The sequence below is a fragment of the Chanos chanos genome, chromosome 14, assembly GCF_902362185.1.
Source record: "Chanos chanos chromosome 14, fChaCha1.1, whole genome shotgun sequence".
NCBI classification, from domain to species: Eukaryota; Metazoa; Chordata; class Actinopteri; order Gonorynchiformes; family Chanidae; genus Chanos; species Chanos chanos.
The window spans coordinates 9,285,429-9,308,973 of NC_044508.1; the positions used below are offsets into that span (position 1 = coordinate 9,285,429).

At 38.1% G+C, this 23,545-nt stretch overlaps 3 protein-coding genes across 6 annotated transcripts; 2 read left to right on the forward strand and 1 right to left on the reverse strand.

Moving 5' to 3' along the window:
• Positions 1–4,792, reverse strand: dph7 (diphthamide biosynthesis 7). The gene is made up of 9 exons (XM_030791369.1): positions 4,365–4,792; positions 3,904–4,043; positions 3,693–3,780; positions 3,304–3,401; positions 2,686–2,843; positions 2,229–2,301; positions 1,830–1,895; positions 1,096–1,268; positions 1–841 (listed from the first exon to the last, which is right to left on the reverse strand). The coding sequence occupies exons 1-9, from the start codon at positions 4,503–4,505 to the stop codon at positions 402–404; spliced, it is 1,377 nt and encodes a 458-aa protein (XP_030647229.1). The 5' UTR covers positions 4,506–4,792; the 3' UTR covers positions 1–401.
• A 312-nt stretch (positions 4,793–5,104) lies between these two features.
• On the forward strand, positions 5,105–7,212 carry paxx (PAXX non-homologous end joining factor). The gene is made up of 7 exons (XM_030791830.1): positions 5,105–5,220; positions 5,434–5,494; positions 5,587–5,636; positions 5,885–6,069; positions 6,268–6,318; positions 6,564–6,654; positions 7,135–7,212. Exons 1-7 carry the CDS (start codon positions 5,108–5,110, stop codon positions 7,184–7,186), a joined length of 603 nt encoding a protein of 200 aa, XP_030647690.1. The 5' UTR covers positions 5,105–5,107; the 3' UTR covers positions 7,187–7,212.
• A 1,705-nt stretch (positions 7,213–8,917) lies between these two features.
• Positions 8,918–22,002, forward strand: LOC115827665 (selenocysteine insertion sequence-binding protein 2). 4 transcript variants are annotated; one of them, XM_030791561.1, is made up of 18 exons: positions 8,918–8,996; positions 9,595–9,749; positions 9,968–10,166; positions 11,296–11,368; positions 11,612–11,796; positions 12,859–12,949; positions 13,655–13,773; positions 14,386–14,529; positions 14,803–14,886; positions 15,007–15,093; positions 15,820–15,940; positions 16,180–16,346; positions 17,499–17,655; positions 17,988–18,129; positions 18,327–18,547; positions 18,912–19,066; positions 19,599–19,752; positions 20,269–22,002. In XM_030791561.1, the coding sequence occupies exons 2-18, from the start codon at positions 9,730–9,732 to the stop codon at positions 20,394–20,396; spliced, it is 2,247 nt and encodes a 748-aa protein (XP_030647421.1). In that variant the 5' UTR covers positions 8,918–8,996; positions 9,595–9,729; the 3' UTR covers positions 20,397–22,002. The 4 variants fall into 4 exon arrangements, with proteins under 4 accessions (XP_030647421.1, XP_030647424.1, XP_030647423.1 ...); XM_030791564.1 differs by having other exon boundaries at positions 14,803–14,874; XM_030791563.1 differs by having other exon boundaries at positions 11,305–11,368.
• The last annotated feature ends 1,543 nt before the right edge of the window (positions 22,003–23,545 follow it).

A 23,545-nucleotide genomic window follows, 5' to 3' on the forward strand; every position in this document is an offset into this window, starting at 1 on the left:
AAGATAGTGATTTATTGGTATTGCTGGTGTATTACTTGCATACATAATTGAAATATAACTTGTTGTGACTGAGGTTTGAAATTAAATTAACTGAGGAAGAAGAAAGTATTGATATGTCCATGAATCCAAACTGAAATCAAGACTGTTCATAAATACTGCATGGCAAATCTTTCCTTTCCACACATATTGCATAGTGTTGGGATTTTTACTCCTCATAACTTGAAAAACCAGGCTGAGGGACTGATCTCACGACTCATCCCCATTATTCTGACCCATCAAATAGTTCTTCCACAGACAACTTACAATTTCAACTTTAGGTTTATCTTTAGGGTTCATCTTACATAGGTTCAAAAACAATCATTATTTCCGTCCTTCTCTTTACAATTCATCCATCCATCGCTTCAAGATGAAGATGGCCCACCCTCCTCTCTCTCTCCCTCTCCTTCTGTCTGTCTTGCCTCCTGGGTCCAATCCCAGCGCCACACGTGGAGCATGTGGTCATAGAAGGAACAGGTAGCCAGTAAAGAGGACATGGAGGAGGAGGAGTCCTCAGCAGGACCAGGGAGACTGACTATGGCTGGGGTCTTTGCAGGTGAAATCGGGTCTGGTATGTACTGGCCTGATTCATCCTCCAGAGAAGTGTCAAAACTGGCAGTGGGAGACTCATACTGGATCCTAAGGTGGCCTCCAGTGTTGGAAAGGCTTGTGCAGGGTTCCTCTGGCTCCAGTGAGGAAGGGGGAGGAGACCCAACCAAGGACAGATGAGACCAGTCAGCACCATAAGCCAAAGAGTTGTGGAGGACATAAGAGGCCAGAGTAGGGCATGGTCCTCCATTTCCATCTATAGACGCAAATGAAGTGGAGTAAATTCTATTGTGAATTTGGACAGGGTTTAAAAAAAAAAAAAGTTGGTCTAAAGAAACAGAGTGGAACTCCTTCTTCTGAACTTTTGATATTTCTTTAGGTCTATAATGAGGCAGAGTTTTCAAAAAATTAAACACGATAAAACGCCGCTGGGTTTCAAAGAACATATAAAACGTAACACTATTTTATGTTGTTAGTCTGAGGTGACATCAGCGACAGTCTGAAACCTACCCATGGCCTGCTTGCAGTGAAGGATATGGAAGTCGTTGTGCATACAAGCAGCCAAGAGCAGGTGTTCTTGTGTGGGATGCCACTTGAGTCTCCAAACACCGCCACCCATAGGAGTTTCACTGAGGGGCTCGCGCATGTTCCGTTCATCCCACAACAGTACATTCTCATCATAACTGAAGGGTGGAAACAGAGAGATGAGTTACACTACAGAGATCAAATGTTCACAGTTAAATCATGGGAAACTCCCAAACTCTTTTTTTAATTTGCATTTGCCTCCCTCCCTTCAGCAGCAGAAGTGCTTTTCCAGTAATGTCTTACTCAATCATTTCACCTTTATAACTTTAATACCTAATGGCAGGTTAATTTAATGTGTCTATATTTGTATGTGATGACATCATAATCTGATATTGCTACTACAACCACTATATGCTGATTTCAAAACACTGAAGAAGTTTCCCTCTCTTGCTCCCCTTCCATATTTAGCGCTGCCCTTCATGAGACCAGACAAGTCTGAGTGCTCTCAACCAGTCTGTTAATGTTTTTGTTTTAACCAGTCCCATCCGTTTGTCATGAAGTGCTCATGATGGAAGCAGGACGCTATCTTTACGGTTTTGGTTTTGAGATTATGATAATAACAGATCTGGAATAAAGATAAATGTAGTCACATCTTATGTGGTTACAGGCTTCTCACGACACTCAAGAGTAAAGCAGGATAAATTACTCAGCCCACCTACCTTCCCGTTGCTAGGATACGCTCCCGATGGCAATTACTATGTATGCTACATACACCCATAGAATGCCTGAGAAAAGCAGCAGAGAAAAAAAAGAGACAAAGAGAGCAAAAACATATTAAAACATATTGTACTATAAGCACTGCAATTAAATATGGCTGTGATTCAATCCCTATTTTAAGCACAGGTTACCAAAAGCACAAAAATAAGTTATGAGCAAAAAATTATGCAGTTATGCAGAGTTGTTGGGAGAGCATTTGTTAAAACAAAAAAAAAGGAAAAACTGCTCTTTGATCGTGTGGTTTTGATTACAAAAGGGACTGTTTTCAGGGATCAAGGAGATCAAATGCCTAACTTAGAACGCATTTGACATTCCAGAAAGTCAAAATTTGTATCACTCACCTTTTGCTGGTGAAAGTTGGGTGTGAGGGACCCATTCTAAGATCCCAGCCTTTCAGTTTACAGTCATCGCCACCTGACACAAGACAAATACTGGTTGGTTAATGGTTGAATAAATACATATCAGAGAAGAGAATAAATATTCAAACGCTAACATTCAGGCCTGGTGTGAACATAGGTAGATGCTTAATATAGCTAAAAACTTGACAGAAATGATCTACAAAAGGCCTCAGCAACAAAAGCATTCAGGCTTCTGAATGAATTCATGTGAATCCAATAGTATGGTTAGGAACCGGTCACTTTTTCTTAAAGTGTATTATTCTACTTTAGTATGTCTGTATTAAGAATGTGTTACTGCTTTAAAGGAACTGACAACAATGTGGCGATAAGTCTTTCCTTTCAAGTGTAGGGACCTCTTGTAAGCACAATGGCTGAGCTGGAGACAAGAGATTTATCTTACCAGAGTATACAATCTGTGTGTCCCAGTAACTGAAAGCTGAAATCCAAGCCTCAAAATCATGAGCTTTCCATTGTGAAACAAGAGAGAAACTGGACTCCCCAAGAGACAATACAGATATACTGCCTGAAGAGTCACTGGATACTGTCCGTACATCACTGCTGCAAACAGTTTTAGAAAAATTGAAAAAGGAGTCACTTTCAGGATGAATTGTGCAGTGTCATACACCAGAAATAACGATCAAAAGTATTTCTGAAATAACTGTATGTATTCCAGCTGTGGCAGACATTAGCTTCATTATATTCCATAAATAAAAAAAAACACTTTAGTTTCCAGGAGAATAATATGATCAGTAATGGATAGAATAGAGTCAATAGTCCAAACAATCAGTTTTAAAACAGAGCTAATGCCTCAGCACTTAAATGCATCATTAAGAGGTGTCTCACCTCTGGGCAAGAATATGAATTTAGATCAGAAAAGCACAACTGCTAATACAAACTGATTAGAAGCAATGATGATTATGAGTCTCTAATTACATTAAAACTTTCAGGTACCACTTTCAGTTAATTTAATCTTTGACAATGATTCATAGCATAATGATTCATTCATCAGGCCTCTTACCAGTCACCCCTCCCAGTAGACCAGTCTAATGAGAGTGCCAGCCTATCCTGTCCAAGTTCTGTTTCTGACACCTTGTCAAGACCACAACCATCTTCTCTCTGGTGAGTAAATAAGGAGCATGCACAAAAGATGAGGAAAATGGCAAAAACAAAGACATATTTCATCTAATGTATTAAAACACAAATAATTTGCATGAGGATAGGACATAGGACTACTGAAACATTTTATGACGCATCTTCATGTAAAATACACACGTACACTGCACAGCAGCAAAGGTTTTGCGTCATTTAAGTAACTATAACTATGGCCTTTTGCATTTTAACTTTTCGATTTTATAGTGAACTACGTTATTGTTGGAGTTTTACCTCTTCGGTTTCTTTCCTCCTTACCTGAGTATCTTTAAGTCTGAACAGCTGTATGTCACCACTGGCTGTAGCCATGCCCAGAAGAGGGCGATCTGATATCGGTATATGACACCTGGGCATAACACAGGATATTTGTGACAATAACGTGCCAATTTAAAACAATGCAAATTGCACTGAACTTTCAATTTCTGAAGACTTTACGTGTAATGTCTAAATAATGTGTAAAGCATCTTACCACTTCAGATCAAGAATCGCTGGACTATCGATCCGCTGGATCTCAGTCAAGTGTGGACTTAAAGACCCCAGAGGTTGCTGACGAAACTGAAATAAGTACAGTCGACCAATCCGACTTGGGGCAGTCAATTCTCCAGCTGTCTTTAAATACGAAAAAACGCACACCAGTGGTGTAAGGTATGTTACTGCAGACTCTGAACGTTGTATAATTAGCCAAGGGATGGGAAAGGGAGCTACCGAATCAATGTAAAATTTAATTCAACTGTTCACAAGATTGGCTTGATAGTTTTAAGCATGATTTCTGTGCCTGTCGCTGAACTAAAATGGAAACAACAAAATGAAAAAAACGTTCGGGATTTGAATAGCCTATTGTCGTTTAATAAGTCTGAAAGAAGGCAAATCTGGTGGACAAAGCAAATTTCAGTTTGTGCATGCTTCTGACATGTTTTCAACCATCCTTACCCCCTCTTCGCCTTTTTGGAGTTGATAAGTTCCACATGCCAGAATACCGGACCAATCCGCTAAAGGACACCATTCCACCGTATCGGCACTGAATTCGGTGTCAAATATTTGCAAACTACGAGTTCTGGACTGCCAGCCCATATCGATGCACTATATATTCTACGGTAGATAACTGACTAGCATATACCGCTACATTTGTTTGCGAATTGGAACATCAGCTCGCAGACTACGAATTCCATAATAAACTTCGATATCAGTCCAGCAATATCCTGCGTCGCATTTAATAACAATGGCACAATATTCCACAGTTTTCGCTTGCAATGTAAAGATATTCTAACATTTAACTTAGTTGGCTAACTGTCCAGCAGCGAGCCAAGGTAAAGTAGTTACACACGTGTCATTACTAACTTTGCACAGCAAGTCACTGCACACAGTAACGATTACGTTTTAACCACCAGAAAATATTGCCTTAAAAATGTAAGCAATGTCCAACTTTCAGTGCGGACACATCTCAACTTTTAGTAGAGACTTCGATTTCAAAAAGAGCAAGTATTATTAAGAAGTGCCATTTGAGCAGGAAGTTGCTCATGTAAAAATATTAGCGATTTCCGGTGAAGTCAAAGCTGATAGGACACTACTTACAACTACGTAATCTCAGCGTGGGAAGTATCGTCAATATAATTGGACGGTCAATGAAAACAAAACACGAAAGTAACCTTTGTGTAAACTCACGACAACTTAGCATGGAACAAAATGCATCTGATTCAGAATCTGTTTTTTGTACGTTTGTGGACAAAAATGACCATTCAAAATATCTGTGTTTCACACAAAAGAAGGCTGGATGTATGTGTGTTGGGTGAGTTCACGAAGATCCTACACGACTAAAACGTAAACTGAAAATACGTGAACAAATCAGGTCAGATCTGAACTCGGTGAAAGCTGAGTCAAGACTTAAGAATGATCGAGTATCAAGATACTGTAACTTTTACTAAAAGAAGTACAAATCGGCGTTTCTTTGGTTTAATCTGTGATCTGTAATCTGTGATCTGTGTGAATTTATTGGGTCCAGATTGACAAATGCTGAAGATGTTTGGAAGGCCGATCTTTCAGAGGAAGCCGTGGCTCAGCTTGTAAGTGTACAAGTGTTTCTTTTGTATCCACGACAACGTCATCAGTTTGTCTACCCATTATCTACTGATGCTCTTTTTTACTGTGTTTTCAGCGAAAGAAGTTTTCCCTAAAGTCATCAGAGGACTTTGCCAAGAAGCTTAAGTATGTGTATTATATTGAAAGGCTTCGTGCAGAGCTGTCACATTTGATTATGCAAAAATAAATCAAAATGAGCATCCTTTTCCAACTGAAAAAAACAAATACTGAAGCTCAAAATCTTATTAGTAACTCACTCATGATTAATAACACACAGATCGTATATATAGAGGGAGGTACATTTAGTCTGCAAAAAGATGTCAGAGACACAATACACCTTTAACTGCTCTCTGTGTCCTTCTGTGTCCTGATAGGTCTGCATGTGACAGTGGGAGCGCATTTGTCTCTCTGGACAAGGACAGTGCTGTTCTCCAATTTGGTCGTGAACCAGGAGAGATTCACACGGCTCTGGCCAAACTCGGTGACTCTGAGGCAAAGGCAGAACTGAAGGATGTGTTGTTTAGGATTGCTGATCGTCTTAGGCAACAGGAGAGTCAAGGTAATTCATTAAGCAGCTCTAGCCCTTTCTTTAGTGCCATACCACTGTTACCAGTATGGGCCTTTGAACCCAATAGTTGGTCAAGAAAAGGGTGCTAATGGATAGTGTGTGATTTGATGTTAATTTCAGAGAGCACCGATATTGTTCAATGAAATTTAGGGCCCTAAAATGATACTTTCTGTTGTTTTAATGCCACAGGAGTACCACCATCATTTAGTCCAGTGAAGAGCCCACAGAAGAGGAATGCTGGTAAGAGATGATATTTTCCTTTTCATCTATTCATTGATCTGTTACCATATTTGCAATATATAAGATGGACTTATATTTGTTCATTTTTTTATGACGGTACATGAGACAGTAATTATGTTTTGAAAGAAAAACTACCAAGTACCATGTTGTGTTTCATGAAGATTCATTGTGTGATACTGGAAAATCTATTACAAATAAAGGTGCGTTTGAATTCTGAAGTAATAAAAGAACCAAATATATTTCAGAATTTGAACCAAGAATGCAGCGTCAAAATACAGCAGCGGTAGTTAGGAAACGTCTACCTGGGGATTCACTCATAAACCCAGGAACAAGAAGGTAACCACAAACGAGTTTACTGTTACCACACACCTGCTGGCAACGAATCCAAAACCACTTTTCAGTTTTCTCTCACACTGATGCTATCAAACACTTGCATATGTTCACAGGTGCAGGTTTTGGGAATGATTAAACTCATGTAATTATTGCATCGATTTGATGCATACAGGTATGATAAAATGAAAAAGACAGCTCCATGTGTGCTTCAGGATGGTTTTCTAACTGAGGATAATGGTGCTTAAAATAGCAGAGAATTTTACATGAAACTCATAAAACATCAGTGTCTTATTTTTGTCAGTTAAATGTGCTTTGCATTTCAGTGTAATGGCTGCTCCATCTCTCAGATTAGTCTTTTTAGATACATGCATAAGTAGTGTGAAGGATTTACCTTCAAGCTGTTCATGTTTCACTCCAAGATATTCAGAGGGCCTCATCGGGTAACATCCTAATTCTTAAAATATTTTTTGGTCTGTTTTACAGAAAACGACCTGCAACTGGTGTGGCCTTTGATGATGAAAATGATGGTGTATGAAGAAAAAAAATGCATGCAGAAGTTCCCCTACAACCAGTACACACACCACAGATCATGAATGTGCTATTTATAATTTATTAACTGTGACAAAAACCTGAAAATGTTTACCTGAAAACACTGTCGTACTCATACAATTCATGAATTTTTTTTTATCAAATGAATGTTTTAGGAATAAATATTGTGTGGATGGCAAAAAAATCAAACTGCATTAATATTATTCTGTATTTTATCTGAATATATAATAAAGATGGTTTTTAAGAGTAACCATACAGTTCAGAAAAGTATGTGTTTAAGCAACACAGAATGAATATAATGTAAAAACTTTTAGATTTTGTGAATGATGAGAGAAATTGTACAGTATTTTTCTTGCCACATTTATCTACATCAATCACCCACCTTCTGATTTACTTTGTTAGACCTCCTTTTCTAAAAATGTGATACTCTGTTCTGCCGAGGTGGACTGCCTGTTTTTCACCATTATAAACTAAAATGTGGCCTTGTTTCACATAAAAAACACTGAAGCTAGGAGATGTTTTCACAGTAGCAATGGTTTTCACCTGAGTTCAGAGATACTGCAGTCATTCAGTTGCATGGACCATTATTCACATGTTGACAAATATGTTGCTGAATCTATAGATCAGGATTTACAAACAAGCTTTTTTTACAAACTGATTTGGTGAATGGGCTTCACTTAATCCTTGTTTGTCGTGAGCATGCCTCTCTCACTATCATCTCCACATCCTCTTCATTTTAAAAGTGGTCTATGAGCTGTACAATAAACAGAGAGCAGATATAAAACAGGCAAGTTTTATAAGGAAGTGCCACTGGTAAAAGCTTATCAGACACATTTATCAATTTCCTTACAACCTCCTTACATACTTACTTACACCACCAACTGCCAGTTAGGTAACGGAAACAACTTTTCTGTTCTGGGAAAAAACAGTGATTTTGTTTCTTCCCATGATTATCATCAAGTACTATCACTTACAAATGGTTTCATGCTTTATTGGATTAACCCTGTTTTTGCTTTGTCTCTCATGCCATCAAAATCGTTGTGTGCTCCCAAACTAAGCACATGACATCACCATTGCTTGCATAGTGCAACCCCTGGTCTGCCATCTTGAGGATGGAGATGGTCCCATATATTGTGTTATGGTCATGAATTTTTCTTTCTTCGCTGAGTTTTTTCCCCTGAGTTTATCTTGAATTTTTCTCAAGTGTTTCCCAACACCCTGTAACACTTTGTTTCACTGTGTTCCCTTTAGATGTTGGCTTGTTGTGTTACTGCCCTTTGTATGTTAGACTTCACTTCTGGACATGGAACATGTCACAACAAGCACAGGTTGAACTATATAAAATCATTCTACCAGGCTTTCAGTTCGAAATGCTATCTCTATTGCTCTATTTTTTTTTTTTTTTCCTTTTGGACCTGGATGAGTACATCCTCCCTGAACTACTTTCCTCAAGATGTTTCAAAGACAATAACACTCCATAGGAAGCTTCTAAACCAAAGATACTTTATATTAATCACCTGCGTTCTATACTGTCTAGTAAATCTAGCTATAAATGCAGTAATGAATAGATTCATAAACAACAAGACGAAGTCGAACAATTTCTGCGATTTTCCGCGGAGGCATTCATCCTCGCGAATACACCCTGTCTCTCGGCTGGTCACATGTTACATGACGCAGCAACTTTATGTTTACATTATTCGCTAGTTTGCTAAATTGCTTTTCGTTATCAGTGGAATAAGACTTTGCTATGAGAGTTTTTGAGACTTAGCTGTGAACTGTCTTAAGGGTTTATGATGGTAAGTCGTAACCATATACAAAGTGTCTATGACCTTTGCGGCCGTCTTTGGAACTGTTAAGTTTAGAGGTGGAGTGTTTAATCACATAATTTAGCAAAACACACCAGTTGATTAACTAATACACTGTTATTTAGCTAGCTAACTTAACCTGCTAGCGACAAAGTACATATTTGTTCGAAAGTATAGGTTAAAATCCCTGCAGTTGCTAATGCTCATCTAGCTTGCTGCCAAAGTATGTCCTCGTTGAGCTATGTATGAGTAGCTAACTTCAGTTTTGTTTTAGGAGCCCCGGTGCGCCTGGGCTTGAAAGCAGCATGTTCTCTGGCAGCATGGTATAGTTTAATTAGCTGACGTGTACGACAACATAGAAGTATAACTTCTGCATTTACGCAGTTGTTGGTACAACTAAGTGCTCCAGTATGTAAATATCGTAATATTCAGTACTTATCTGTACAGAGGTAGGCTAGTTCTAAGCATATTTGCAGTTGGAAAGTAATGTAACCAATTACTATATTGAATGTGGCGTTATAAGACAATGTGTCGACAACAGCACGGCGTCGGAAGCTACCTGTCTCTTTCTTCTCTCCCTCCCCCATAGTTCCGCTATAGATTGATACCCGAACCCAGCTGCTTTGGATCAAAAATCCTCGAGATAAGTGTTTTTCAAATTTGTTGACACAGCAACAATTCCCTCCAACTTTAGAGCTGTCTCCCACTGACAGAGTGGCATAGAATGGAGGAAAGAATAAAAAGGTATGCAGACTTTTTGCCACTTGTCTGGTCAAGCTGTTGCATACAGTGTAGTAATCAGTTTGTCAGAATGTCTGATGGTTTACAGTATTGTTAGAAAAATATATTTACCAGTACATTAACGTGTGAAAATTGTGGTGCTTTTGTGGACTCTATCTCATTAGGAAAAGAATTTATAGTATGTTATCCTAACTGCTCACACAATCATCTGCTTATTGCAGAATCCCACCAGGGGATCAGATGAATCACTCCAATGCAGGAAATTGGTCCAGGAAGAATTCTAAGTCAAAGGTCTCAAATAAAGACAATCAGCAAGACAGCAACCCAAGACAGCATGGGTACAGTAGCGTTCAGCATCCCAGAAGGATGAGAGATGTCTACGTTGACCCTTCTCAGAAGAGAGCCACATTTAGTGGACAGGTTTGATGCACAATATATCCCGTGTACAACAAAACTAATGTACATAAGATCATGCATGTTTTATTGTTGTCACTTTTTAAGAAAGAACCACATGACCAGACCTCAGCCACTGTTTTCCACTGAATTCAGAGTAGGGCAAAGGCAAGATGACCGTACACTGTATTCATCTTACATATGGTTTAATGAGGAATGGAGCACATACCACAGGATACCTACCAGTAAGCTTGATAAAAGCAGTTATCAAGGCCATAACTAGGCCAGTGCACTAATAGTTTAATAGTTAAACATGTTTCACAATGTTTGGTAGCTTATTTTGATAGTGTACCTGTACATAATAATGTAGAGTTGCACAGCAATTCAAAAAACCTAAGTTTAAGAGTTTATTTGTCATATGTAGGTTAACACAGGGTCAACGGTACAATGAAATGTGTGAGACGAGAGAAACAGGTCAACTCAGCAATAAGAGCACACTGGTCATAAGAATAAACGTACGGTAAGGGTTTTAAATAAATAAAGAGTAAGACACTAAGGAGTAGAATAGAGCAAAATAGGGGATTAAATAAAATAAGAGTAGGGGAATAAGGAGTTAACTAAGAAAAAAAATAGAAAAGAGAGGTATGAGCAATAGAACAATTAAGGTACAAGGAGGGTGCGCAATAAATATAACAGAATATGAAATGGAATATGAAATTTACTCTATATACATGTGAAGGAGGCTTAAAATTAAAATTTAAAGTGGCGAGTGTGAACAACGGTATTGCACATGGGGGATGTACAGCTTTATGTACCAGTGTAGTGTCAGTGCAGTATCATGTAAACATTACCAAAAGTGTAATATAAAGAAACTGATGTGGTCATCTTCCATGTGTTAAGGCTGTATTTATGGGTTTGTCTAGACATTATTGCAGTGAGCTATAGCAAAAATGAATGCTGTGAATTGTAGCACTGTTAGTGCATGTACTGCCTGGGGCTGTGTTGGACAACTAGGATTCAGTATCCATTTCCTCGGCTGCCTGAAAGATTCCAGCAGTTTGTGACTGCTGTTTGACAACTTCTTGCCTCGATCTTTGTTTGAACTACTCTGAACTTACCATGAAATAGATTTGTAAAGGTAGCTGTCTGTCTCTAAACCCTACAGACCTCAAAGCCCAGATCTGAGGCTGCCTCTCATCACAAGAAAATAATCAGAAGATCATCTGATGGTACTAAAGGAGGTTTCTCTTTTAACATTTATGCATTATTAGTACATGTATTAATGTACAGTCTTTTTTGCATTGTAATTATTGCCAGTTGAAAAGATGTTTACATCTGTTAATGTCGTTGTGTGTGTGTTTCTTTGAGAGCTTAAAATATTTAGTTGTTTAAAGTTTGTTTGTACTCTAAGATTATTATGGCTCTTAAAGACCACATCGTCATTATCATTTTTTTGTTTGTTGCGCTTTAAGGTTATCGAGGGACCAGACCTTCTCCTGAAAGTACTGAGAGACCTAAATCATTTGAAGTGACATTGTCAGACTTCCCAGAACTGGGCAACGCGACGTTGAGTGATTCTGTAACTTCTTTCCGTCAAGAGCCTTCAACTTGCTGGGGTCCAAATGCCGTACGCTCTAATCCCAGTTCGGCCACTGAAGTAAGAGATTAAATTCCAGTAACACAAGAGCTTCAATGGAAAAGTCCATTCAGTATTTTAGTATTTGTCATATTCCAAGATGTGGGAGAATTAAGTCAGTGTGGTGTAATTGCAGACTATAATGCAGGTCAACCTATGATATATAGAAACATCTACATGCTAAAGAACCACAATTGAAAGTTACTGACCCTTTCATTACCCAAAAGAAAATCCCTATGCTTTCTGCCAACCCCTCAGGCATCAAAAAACTTATAGCCTGTCAAATATCAGACCCTAACCTATCATAGCAAAGCTTTGAAAAGCAGGCCAAGGGCTTGAACTTAGATCAGTATGCAAAGAATTCAAAATCTTTCTCCTGTTTTATGAACCCAACACACTCCATGCATACACTTTAACAGTCCAGTGGAATAATACCGAAAGGAATTATGCTATGTTTTCCCTGAAGGCTGTACTGAAAAAAAAATCATTTTGCCAGTGACACCAGTGTAAGTGACAGTACAAAAACAGTACCATGTGTGTAATTCTTATGTATAAGATATCGTATTCTCACTTTTTTTTCATTCACGATAGCTTTATCAAGTACTTTTGAAAAGTTGGACAGAGCTGAGCTGATTTATTAAGTAAAGCCAGCTACTGCTGTTAGTGAAAAGCCTATTCTACCTAAGTAGTACTTTTATACTTTCAGGACTCCTTTACAGGAAATTATGATCAATTTATGTTCATCCAAATCCATTCATCCAATTAGCTGTTTTCAGTCATGCTCCTCACAGAATATGGAACATGATTTAGTTATTCCACAGAGTAACTCTAGTCTTTTAAGTAGTTTCATGTATTCAGACGTATGCAACTTTGAGGGTCAAAATCCTGCCGTGGTCCGCAATTAGCTGAGGAGTGCACATACTTGAAATCCACATAACAGTCAACCTCTAATTAAAAGATCAGGGCAAAAAACAGCAAGGCTTTAGCCATCCAGGACTGGAGTGGACAGCTCTGCAAAAACAGATTCCGTTATTATTGGGCGCATTGTTTTTCAAACAATTTTGTGTTATGCTTGTCTTTTAGGATGTTTCAGAAACAGAGGGCCGGAAAATAAGATCATATCAGCCAATGTCCTCAAGCAAAGAACACGATAAACTCTCAACTACCACGAAAGGTATGTTATTAAATACATCTTTCTCTTACTCTCTTTTTTTTTTCCCCTTCCCTGATATGTATTACCATTTTGCCCTGTACTCATTCCTGACTCTTTTATGCACATATAAGCCAGATATCCTAACAACCGTCTGTTCTTCAAATATTTGGCTTGGAAATATTTGTTTCAATGCCTTTGCTCTATGTAAGGGTAATCAGATTTGTGTTTATATAACAAGACTTGTCTTCAACAGCATTGAGCCTTAAGGTGATAATGAACACAGAATCAGAGTGACACAGTAAGTGTATTTTAGTGACCCCAAAGTGCCATGCAAGGTACAGGCAGTGTTATTCACCACTGGGATCCAGGTTCAAGTGTAAGCTCTGTCTTATTTGCCCATAGCTGAGAGTCCCAGGGTGCCTGTGGCAATGCCTTGGGAGGTTTAAAAAAACAACGTTTTTCTCTTGGTTGCTATGTGACGATGTCAGTGGGGTGTCTACACGACTTCTCTTCACCAAGCATGTTGCATCATTTGATCACCCTATGTAACCCTCAGCACAGAAATGTGTGTCGGCTGGTTTTGTACTTACTGAACAAAGCGCAAGTCTGATGTAAAATGGGATAGATAATTAGCCGTGTAAAAACTAGGAAAAAAATTTAGGAGGTATAAAAAGAAATGTGTGCTGAAAAGTCATACGTTGTCGTATGCATTGATCAAATCCACAGAATATACCTTACCCAGCCCTTATATTGGACCATTAGCATCATCCTGGGCCAACATCGCCTCTCAGCCTCCAAAGCCTGTCACTCTGAAAAGTCCAACTGTAACCAACGCCTCATCTCAGGTACAGTTTTACTAACTAAAAGAACATCACATGTACACAAATAAAGTGATATTTATCAAGACTCAAATATTTTGCAAGCCTCTTTGTCAAGCTCTCCTGTCCAACTGTCTTCGGAAATACAAGACTGTATTTCCTCCCACTGTTTATCTCTTTATGTGTGTTTTATGTAAAGTAGTGACTGTTACTTATATAAACCTGACACTCCCACAGGATTCCACAGGATTTTCTGCTTAGTGCATACTCTGTCTTCAAAAATAATCAAAGTACAGTGCTTTTATCTCAGTTAATATACTCTCTATCAAGATAGGAGAAGTAGATGAACATAAGGAGGATATAGTTACTTATACAGAGTCATGTATGTGTATCGGGTGAAGATGGATTTCACGGTCCAGCGCTTCTCCCAGATAAAAAAAAAAAACAAAAAACATACTGAAGTGTGGCAGGTCTGAACATGTTTGAAGTTGTGTTAAGGACAATGGTTGGCAGTTAGAGTTCCTCTTGCCCTTACTTTGAATAGCACTTACATAGAGCTTAAGATAAAGAATATAGTTTAAAAAATGTGGAAAGCTCACACGTGAGTAAGCACCTGCATTTCTTGTCTTGCCTTTTAAGGAGGATCCATCAGCACAAGTAGACTCAAACTCTGAAAAAAAGAAGAAAAAGAAAAAAAAGAAGAAATCCAAACTGCCACATGAAGAAATCACAGAGGAGATGCCTAATGAGCATTTTATTGTTCAGGAGCCTCCAAAGTTTGAGGTAGAAGAATATAATACAGTAATCAAAAGCTGATTGGGACTTGAATTATGAATTATTAAATGACGAAGACAGCTCTGTTCATTACTCCGACTGTATTCTAGATTGTATTTGTATATCATAGAGAGGGAACTTTGCTCTCAGAAATTGATGATTATAATGCGAGTCTCTGAATGACTCGTCCTCGGCTTTGAACAGCCTTGGCTCATGAACAATATTTAAACTGTTCACTGATTGGTAACCATGGCTGAACCGAAAAGACATTTTTGTGTTTAGGATGAAGAGGAGTTCCCTGATCTGTGTCAGTCGTTTGTCAGCCCACCCAGAGGACAGGGACACAGCCTAAGTGTAACTGCGCAGGTAATTCTGAGTCATTCAGACAGAAAGAGAGGGGGGAGAAAAAAAAAAAAAACCCAAACATCTATTTTCAACTCATCACTGTTGTGCTATACTATTCTATGTTTTCTTTGTCTGGTACAGGAGAACAAAGGAGAAGGTTCTGCACTAGAAGTGAAAAATAAGAACAAAAGCAGTTCAGCAGGCTCTGCAGATTCCAAGAAAACACAGGTAGACGACTAGTATGCTGGTACAGTTTTGTTTTTGTCTGTGAGTGTATATGCAGTTTTAATCTTATCTGATCCAAAAAGATCCTAATCCAACGAACATGTCTCTAAGCTATGGCATTCTCCCATTCATAGTACATATCTGTACGGATATGAGTTTGAAATTCTTTAATATTTTGTCCATTATGTGTATTACGAGACTCGTAAGCTGTTCAGCCCATTGAATTAGACTCAGATGACTTCAGTCTGGCCCTACGACACACGCATTTAGAAATTTACAACACTCTTTCCTTCTTTAGTGGAGTGATTCAGAAAGCAGGGATTTTTGTCTTGTGTTTTGACTCAGTGCTGGTGGTGTAATGGTTAATATTGTCAGCATGGTGCTGTAGTGGTTCTCACCATTGCCCACTCAGGAAAGGGGTTCTGAGTTCAAGTCCCGGTTCCGGGTCCTCTCTGTGTAGAGTTTGCATGTCCTCCCTGTGTTCACGCTAGTTTCCTCCCACCGCTTAAGACACGCACACTACAAATGTTCAGATGCTCTTTCAGATGCTCCAAGGCACCGGAGCTCAGAACTGGAGCCGGTCGCAGCTGGCCCACCGAGACTGCCCAGTCAGAATGGCTCAAACGCAGTGGATGAATTTCCCTATGTGGATCAATAAAAAAAAAATACTGGATGAGAAATGTGTAGTGTAGAATAAAGACTGACTTATTTTCATAATTCTTTGTCAAGACCAGTCAAAAGAAGAGCAAAGCCCCTGTGCAGCTTGACCTTGGCAACATGCTAGAGGTTCTTGAGAAGAAGCAGCAGTCTCACAAATCCAAGCAGGACATTAAACCAGTTACTTTTTCAGGTACATACATCATGAGGAAAAATACTGAGCACTTCACTGTGAATATTTTTATGTAACACCTTTTTAAAACGATGATTCAAAAACTGCTTTGTTGCTCCATAATATAAGATCTTACCCAGCTGTTTTTCCACTAAACATAATTTGTTAAATAGTATAACGCGGACTGTCTTGAACTGGACGTGGAATCATAGCTGTCTGCGTATATACTGACTAGAGCTATGTTCTGAATATTTATTTAGTCGGAGGAGCACTGCCTGTTGTTGCGAAGGAGCTTTCAGTCCAGAAGAAGCATCCAAGGCAACAAGAGAGGATAGCGCATAACCCCTTGGACTCCACCAGCCCTTTAGTGAAAAAGGGGAAGCAGCGTGAAGTTCCTAAGGCAAAAAAGCCTACGGCGCTCAAAAGGGTGAGTTCCAGCTCTCACCACACAGCTTATTCTTCCTTCTATATTTAGTGTCTCATTTTTTTTTTTTTTCCATTGTGTTGCTTTGGCATGTTCTCCTTCCACATTCTTAATCTGTGCTCAACGACAGTGATTTGTTCCCTTGCATTATATTCTTGGCTCTATTGCTCATTGGTTAGACCCATTAAAGTAATTAAGATTTTTCAGACTATTGTCAGAAGAGTATTTACAATGTTTTACCTCATTCGATTAAAACAGATATAAGTACTGATGAAGAACATGATCTCTGAAACATCAAGGACATTTGCTGACTCATAGACATTTCTGCTCCAAAACAAGCACGTTCTGTACACACTTGGACTTTTCACTCTGTGTTCTGTACACTGTACAGCATTAAATTGGGGTTCAAGGTCTAAAAATAATATATAGTCAGGGCTGAAGTCACCATGTCTGTTTTTCTTTTTCGCGCCCCCCCCCCCCCCTTTTTCTTTTTTTTTCTTTTTTTTTTTCTTTCTTTTTTTTTTTTTTTATACACCACTTACCTCTATTTGATTTTCTCCATTGGCTCTTCATACGTCCTAAAGCATACAACATGCTTTTAAGTGTGTTTTGTTGCCAGGAAACAGAGAGCATCCAGAAAGGGTGGTCACTTCAGCAGAGGATTTCATGCATAGGCAGTTACAGACTGGAGCTCTGAGGAAAAAGAGCTGTCACCACTGTCATAATTTTAGTTTCCTGTGTATTGAGCTGTTTGCTACCACAGCCTGGTTCCTATTCTAAATAATAAAAGTTTGAAGACGAAGTATTGTGAGATTTGTTCCGCTCTGATCATTTATTTATGTGAAATTACAAATTGTGCCTAAATTGCATTGTTGCATTTGACCTCTTAGAATGTTTTGTCTGTATGTTGGTTAAATTTAGCACTTTGTTCACTGTAAAATATATATCTTTTAGAATTACCATGTTTGAGATAGAAAACCGTGGTCATTTAGATGAACGAACACAGTAGACGGATAAAACAGCACAGAATAAGTCTCCGTAGCATCTCCCTAGCATCCGTAAAATTCTACCCATGATGCATTACTCCCTTCAACATTAATGCTGAGGAGAAACACTGAGTGTAACAGTCCTGTGTAACTTTTACTGAATGTGCAGGTGATTCTGAAGGAGAGAGAGGAAAGAAAACAGAACCGTTTGCTGCAGGAAAGAGGCCAAGCACCTGTGAGTAGTGAGGGCAATAACCCTGAGGAGCCTGAGGACCAGAATCCATACAAGACTGGCCTGTCTGAACAGAGCCAGCCTGAACCCGCAGGTATGTCCCTATTTCTGCCTGTCAGCTCGCACTAAACTACTTTGTTCTGGTTATATGCAACCAAAGTATAGCTATTCAGATCAGTACAGTTTTAAGTCTGCTACTCTGGACAATGAGATAAAGCAAGAAATAGGTTGGTAGTAATTGTAATACTGACTCAATATGTAATAATGGTTCAATGTTGAGAGTCTTGGAGTTAGCTAAATGGATCCTGATGTTTGTGAGAGATTTTGCTGGATTTCTTTTTACAGATTTTAATCTGATATTTTGGATTAAATGTTCAACGCTACCTTTAAAAACCACTGATTATTTGTGTAACTGGTTTATTATAGATGAAAGCAGTGATTGTATTGCTACTGAGGATTCAGCGGGTGACGAACCTGAAATACAGAATGCAGAAGATATTATGAAGCAGAACACTCCATCAAATCATAATCTAAATCGTCCAAAAATTCACAGCAGGAAGTTCAGGGAGTAAGATTTCACAACCTTCATTTTCTTACTACTGAGTTATACATATGTATATAACAATACAGGAGAAAGTTTTCTGTAGACTCCCAGTGTAGCAAACAAATGTCTGATAGAACACAATCTAAAAACAAAGCTGAGATATTCATATTTCATGTTGTCTGTTTCTGAGTTTCACTGATGTCTGAGCTTGTTTTTGACAGTTACTGCAACCAAGTGCTTAGCAAAGATGTGGATGAGTGTGTGACCAGTCTCCTGAGAGAGCTTGTGCGTTTTCAAGACCGCCTCTACCAGAAAGACCCAATGAAAGCCAGAATGAAGAGGAGATTGGTCATGGGCCTGAGAGAGGTCCTAAAGCACCTGAAACTAAAAAAAGTCAAGTGCGTCATCATATCTCCCAACTGTGAACGCATCCAGTCCAAAGGTAGCGACAGGAATGAATGAATGAGTGAATGAATGAATGAATGAATGAATGAATGAATGAGTGAGTGAGTGAATAAGTAAATAAGAAAGTAAAAAAAAAAAACACATTAAGAGTCAGATTACCTTTTGTACAGGGTTAAGGAAATGCAATTTAAAATCACTTCTTGTGGAATTTTCTTCTTGGTTTAAAATATATGTAACTGTTGAAATGTTTACACGCTTACTTTCAGAAATGGAGGTATATATATATGAATACGTTCGGACTGATCAAACACTGTGCTTATTAACTTGTAAAACCATCGTCAGTGGAGCAACTGAGACAAAGTGCATTAAGCAGTTGTTGATCGGCATTCTGTATAACACAGGTGGTCTAGATGAAGCCCTTCACACCATCATTGATACGTGTCGGGAGCAGGGGGTCCCTTTTGTCTTTGCCTTGTCCAGGAAGGCACTGGGTCGCTGTGTGAGCAAAGCTGTCCCAGTAAGCCTGGTGGGCATCTTCAACTACGACGGAGCGCAGGTACGTGTGAAAAATAAATATTGAAATGTCTCAAATATTGAAATGTCTCAGATTGCATCAAACTTAATGAGTTTTTGATACCGAACTGGTATTTGTATCTATTGTTTTATTTTTCAAACTTTTTTCCAAATATCTTGGACCAACTTATATCTCCTGGAGCAAAAACATAATAGTTTATGTGAATAGTCTAGTTATATTATAGTTTAGATGTATAGGCTCATTTTGTTGTAGTTTGGCACAGATCCAGCTGGCAAGATCCAGCAGTTCTTGTCACTAAATTTTTTCTTTACTTCACTAGGTCAGTTATTTCAAATTTCTGCAATCAGTTAGTGGGGTGATTAAATCGAACTGAACTTAATCTGTTTTTACCTCTTTTTCCCCCCTTTTTCATTCATTCCTTATTGTCATACAGTTGACCATGAAAACAAATCATTTCATATCTGATTACGTTAGTGATTTCACTCCATAATGAAGTGGCAATTCACATAAACATGAATATACTGAATATAATTACATCTTCTCCTGTTCACAGGACTACTATCACAAAATGATCGAACTTTCGTCAGAAGCACGCAAAGCATATGAGGATATGATTGCAAATCTAGAGGAACCAGAAGAGACAGAAAGTCCAGACTTGGAACAGAGTGTCAAGCCAACACCAGATCTGTCTGAGGAGCCAGAGTACAGTAAGTTTTACTTTGTACTAAGTTTCTTGTTGTTTCTTCACTGGACAGAGACATAAGGTCCAGGACTGTGATATCTTGAGCGTCTGCATAGCATTCTGCCTCGCAGTTTTAACAATCATCACCCGCATCCTCTTCTCTATATGTAAACTGTGTCGTCATTTGCATTTGGCAATAGCCACACAAATTCAGTCTTGTTCATTTTTGCAGTCTTATATATTCCCCTTCAGTTATAATTTTATATTTAGAACTATAATTTGATATTTTCCAAACCATCCAGTTGAGTGCATATATTAAATCAAAATAAAATAGTCAGTGTTTTTCATGACACAGATATTAATACGATGCAATTCGTATCCCCATGCCTTTCATGGCACATTAACACCTGTTTGCACTAAACATCTGACTTCATTTGTTTACTATGCCCCTGATTCCTTTTCTTCGTCATTAGATACCCTCTCAGTGTGTACTAGAACTGTAAATAACAATTTCATCATTTGCCTTTTCCCTTTATTCTAGTCAAAATCTGGAAGAAGATGCTAGAAAAAGAATGCAATCATCAGTTTTTGAATTTTGAAGAACAGTTTACAAAGATCACAGTCAACTCTGATTCAGAAGCACCATTTGAAGATGATGAGCAAAGATGATAAAGGGATATTTTTTTGAGTAAGAGGAAGAGAGCTCCCTGTCTGTTCCATTGTATCCATTTGAAATGATCAGTTCAGTAAAAACTGGCTAAGTGGCTGAATTTGGCCAATGAAAAATCCAGTAGATATACATGCTCAGCAATGCAGCACTTTATAAGTGGAGGTTTGGAAGTACCTGAGGTGCCTAGGAATAATATTAACAGAGGAGATACTGTCAGTCAAGTTGAACTTTTGTAGTTAAAATTTTTCCTCATTAACATATATAATATTCTAAAGAAACTATAAATTAAAATAAATCAACTATAGAGTGCGTAAGGCTGATTTTACAACCACATTCAATAAGAATGTGTTGTTGTTTTTTTCTGTTGTTGTAGTAGTATCATCATGAGTCACATTAATAACCAAACCAGTCATAACTGTACTGGCATTGTTTGTTAGGAATCTTTGGCACATTTTCTGTTGTTACCCTATGCATAATTTACCCTTTTTCAGACATTTGTAATAGTAGCTGGTCTGCCAGTATTGAAACAAGTATGGATTTCTTTGTTTGTTAATTAGGCATAGGCAACTTTCCAAACTGAAAAGACTGTGCAAACATCTTACAATTCGCTCTTTTTGTATGTGGTACTCTGTTGTATCTGTGCTGAACAGAAACTTTCTAACCAACTTTTCTTTCTGCAATTTGTAAACCAAGCAGTTGAAATTCATGCTGATTTGGTAGCTGAACTTGAACTAAATGGGAACTGGAGGATCTGAGACTGCTGCTTTGGTTCCTTCCGATACACAGAGATCATTTTCTTATATCAGTGTTCTCACACCCTGAAAATATTGAATATAAAATATGATATCTGCATAAGGCCCTTTTTTCAATATCTGAATTCACCAGTGATCACTGATTTGCTCCTGAAATTATTTATCACCCATATTTCTGTTATGCGGTGCGTGAACCAGTTTTTTTGGCAACATTTGTTCCATTTTAACACTTCTAAACTGACATTCAGTGGGTGACTGTGCTAGAATCATTTACATGCAAATTAAATGCAAGTTTGCCTGTGGATGTGAATGGCACTTTATAGAGGCCTCCAGATATCAAAGTTGACCATAAACAGTGCTCTGCTACTGTGACTCAATCCAGTCATGCCTAAGACAGCTGCTCGGGTTAACCTTTTAAACATATGGCCAAATACAAAAGAGAAAAAAAAAATCTTGCATCTCTTAATATAAATATTTGTTCCTGTGACAGTTTTCCTTTCCCGATGCAATACATTTGTAAAGATCCTAAGATGCTATGTAAGAATGGAACACTGTGTTTGATTGATATTAAAAATATGTGAATACTTAATTTTGAATTTTGAAAAAGAAAATGTGGAGAATGAAGAATATTCAGTGGTGCTGAGAACATCTTTGCTGCAAAATAATAGGGGGGAAAAAGAAAAAGAAAATGAAAAGAGAAACTGTGAACACCAGCATTCGTTTTGGCGACATGGTGGACCATCAATACCTTGTTTTTCTTTCAAATTTCATTTACAGTTTTGAGTTTGTCATTAATTTTCCATTATTGTCGTTATTTGCCTTCTGTTGTCTTTAAAACTTGAAGAATAAACTGTGATCAAAATGCCATATAATTTTTTTCAGTTTCCTCCTGAAGAGTCTGCATTCTTCCTGAATGCTTTTGCCAGACATGCTGAATTGAACATTTGAACTGTAGTATGTGGCTGTAAACACAGCATACCTGAGCACTGTTAAGATATAACCCCACCCACTCCTCAACAGGACATGCTAAATCAGTAACACAGCTAATACAAATTTGGTTTTAGTTTTGGTTGCATCTGTTCTCAAATTAAAACCACTTGATGAAAATGTCGCTACAAAATAACTGACCACAGCACATATTCTGAAATCCTATAGATACCACATTATCTGCTTTTAAAAGCAATAGACTAGTAAGTGCTATAAGATAACTGAAGTGATTCCTCGATGCTTCCATTTGATGTTGTGACTTTTTTTTTTAAGTCAGTCAGTCACTCATTTCAACAGTTTAAGTGTTTATTTCTTTAGTCCCTGCAGAACTCTTATACAACAATACTCCCATTACAATGCCCTCAAAGGGATACTCAGTTATTTAACAGTGAAACATATAAAGACACAGGGCTTTATTTGTATATTTAATTACCTCATTCGTGTATGCCACTTCCCTTGTTTTTAAATGCCCCCATTTAAATGAAATGGCATCAATGCATTGTGGGGGGGAAGTGGTGGCCCTTTCTTTGTTTACCATAGTGGACCATAATTAATCGTCAAGTCCTTAAATAAAAAATGCAGATATACCCTTAAGCTCTGTTTATGATCACATGATGGAGACAATGCTTTAAGCGGCACAGGCAGAAGATCAAAAACCTGCTTAGACGGCATAATCCACTCTTACTGTTTCTTACATTCAGAAGTGAGAGGGTAAAACAACAGGATTGAATTTGGCAGTTTCCTGGTTTGGATGGCTGCTGTTGTGTTTCTCACAAGAAAAAAAAAAAAAAAGAAGAAGTGAAACTTTGTGTCGTTAGGGTCCCTTACATTTTGGGATCTATTTGGAAAACGGTCATAGCCCTGAAATTATGCAATTTGCAGATTTCAGTAAAACAGTTGCACCTATGGACTACATCCATCGGGTTTATCCCCCGATGAACTGTGAAAAAAAACAAACACCTCCTATTACTGGATTAGTCTATTGTAGGTTCAAGACATCATAAATAAATTTTACAGGAAAATTACACATATATTTACAAATATTATAGTGTTGTAGTCTAATATGACGCAAAGTCCTGCTTTTCGTTGTTGTTGTTTTTAGCAACTTAGAAGATTAAATGTGTTTAAACATTTGAACATAATTGCAACAATACCCCCCCCCCCCCCCCCCCCCCCGTTTTTATATAAAGTTTTTATAAAGTCTTTGTTTTGGTAGTTTCAGTGCAGTGAGGTGGGCTGTAAATTTGTAGTAGAATTACAATGGGTATGCCTTTGATCATTTAAGACATTGTACAGGAGACCTGTGCTTTGTTAATGGGACTCATGTCATTCAAAGAAATCACGGCACTCCTATACCAGTGGCACACAATTATCTTGAGTACTTTGAGGTGATGCAGTAGTTTCAAATG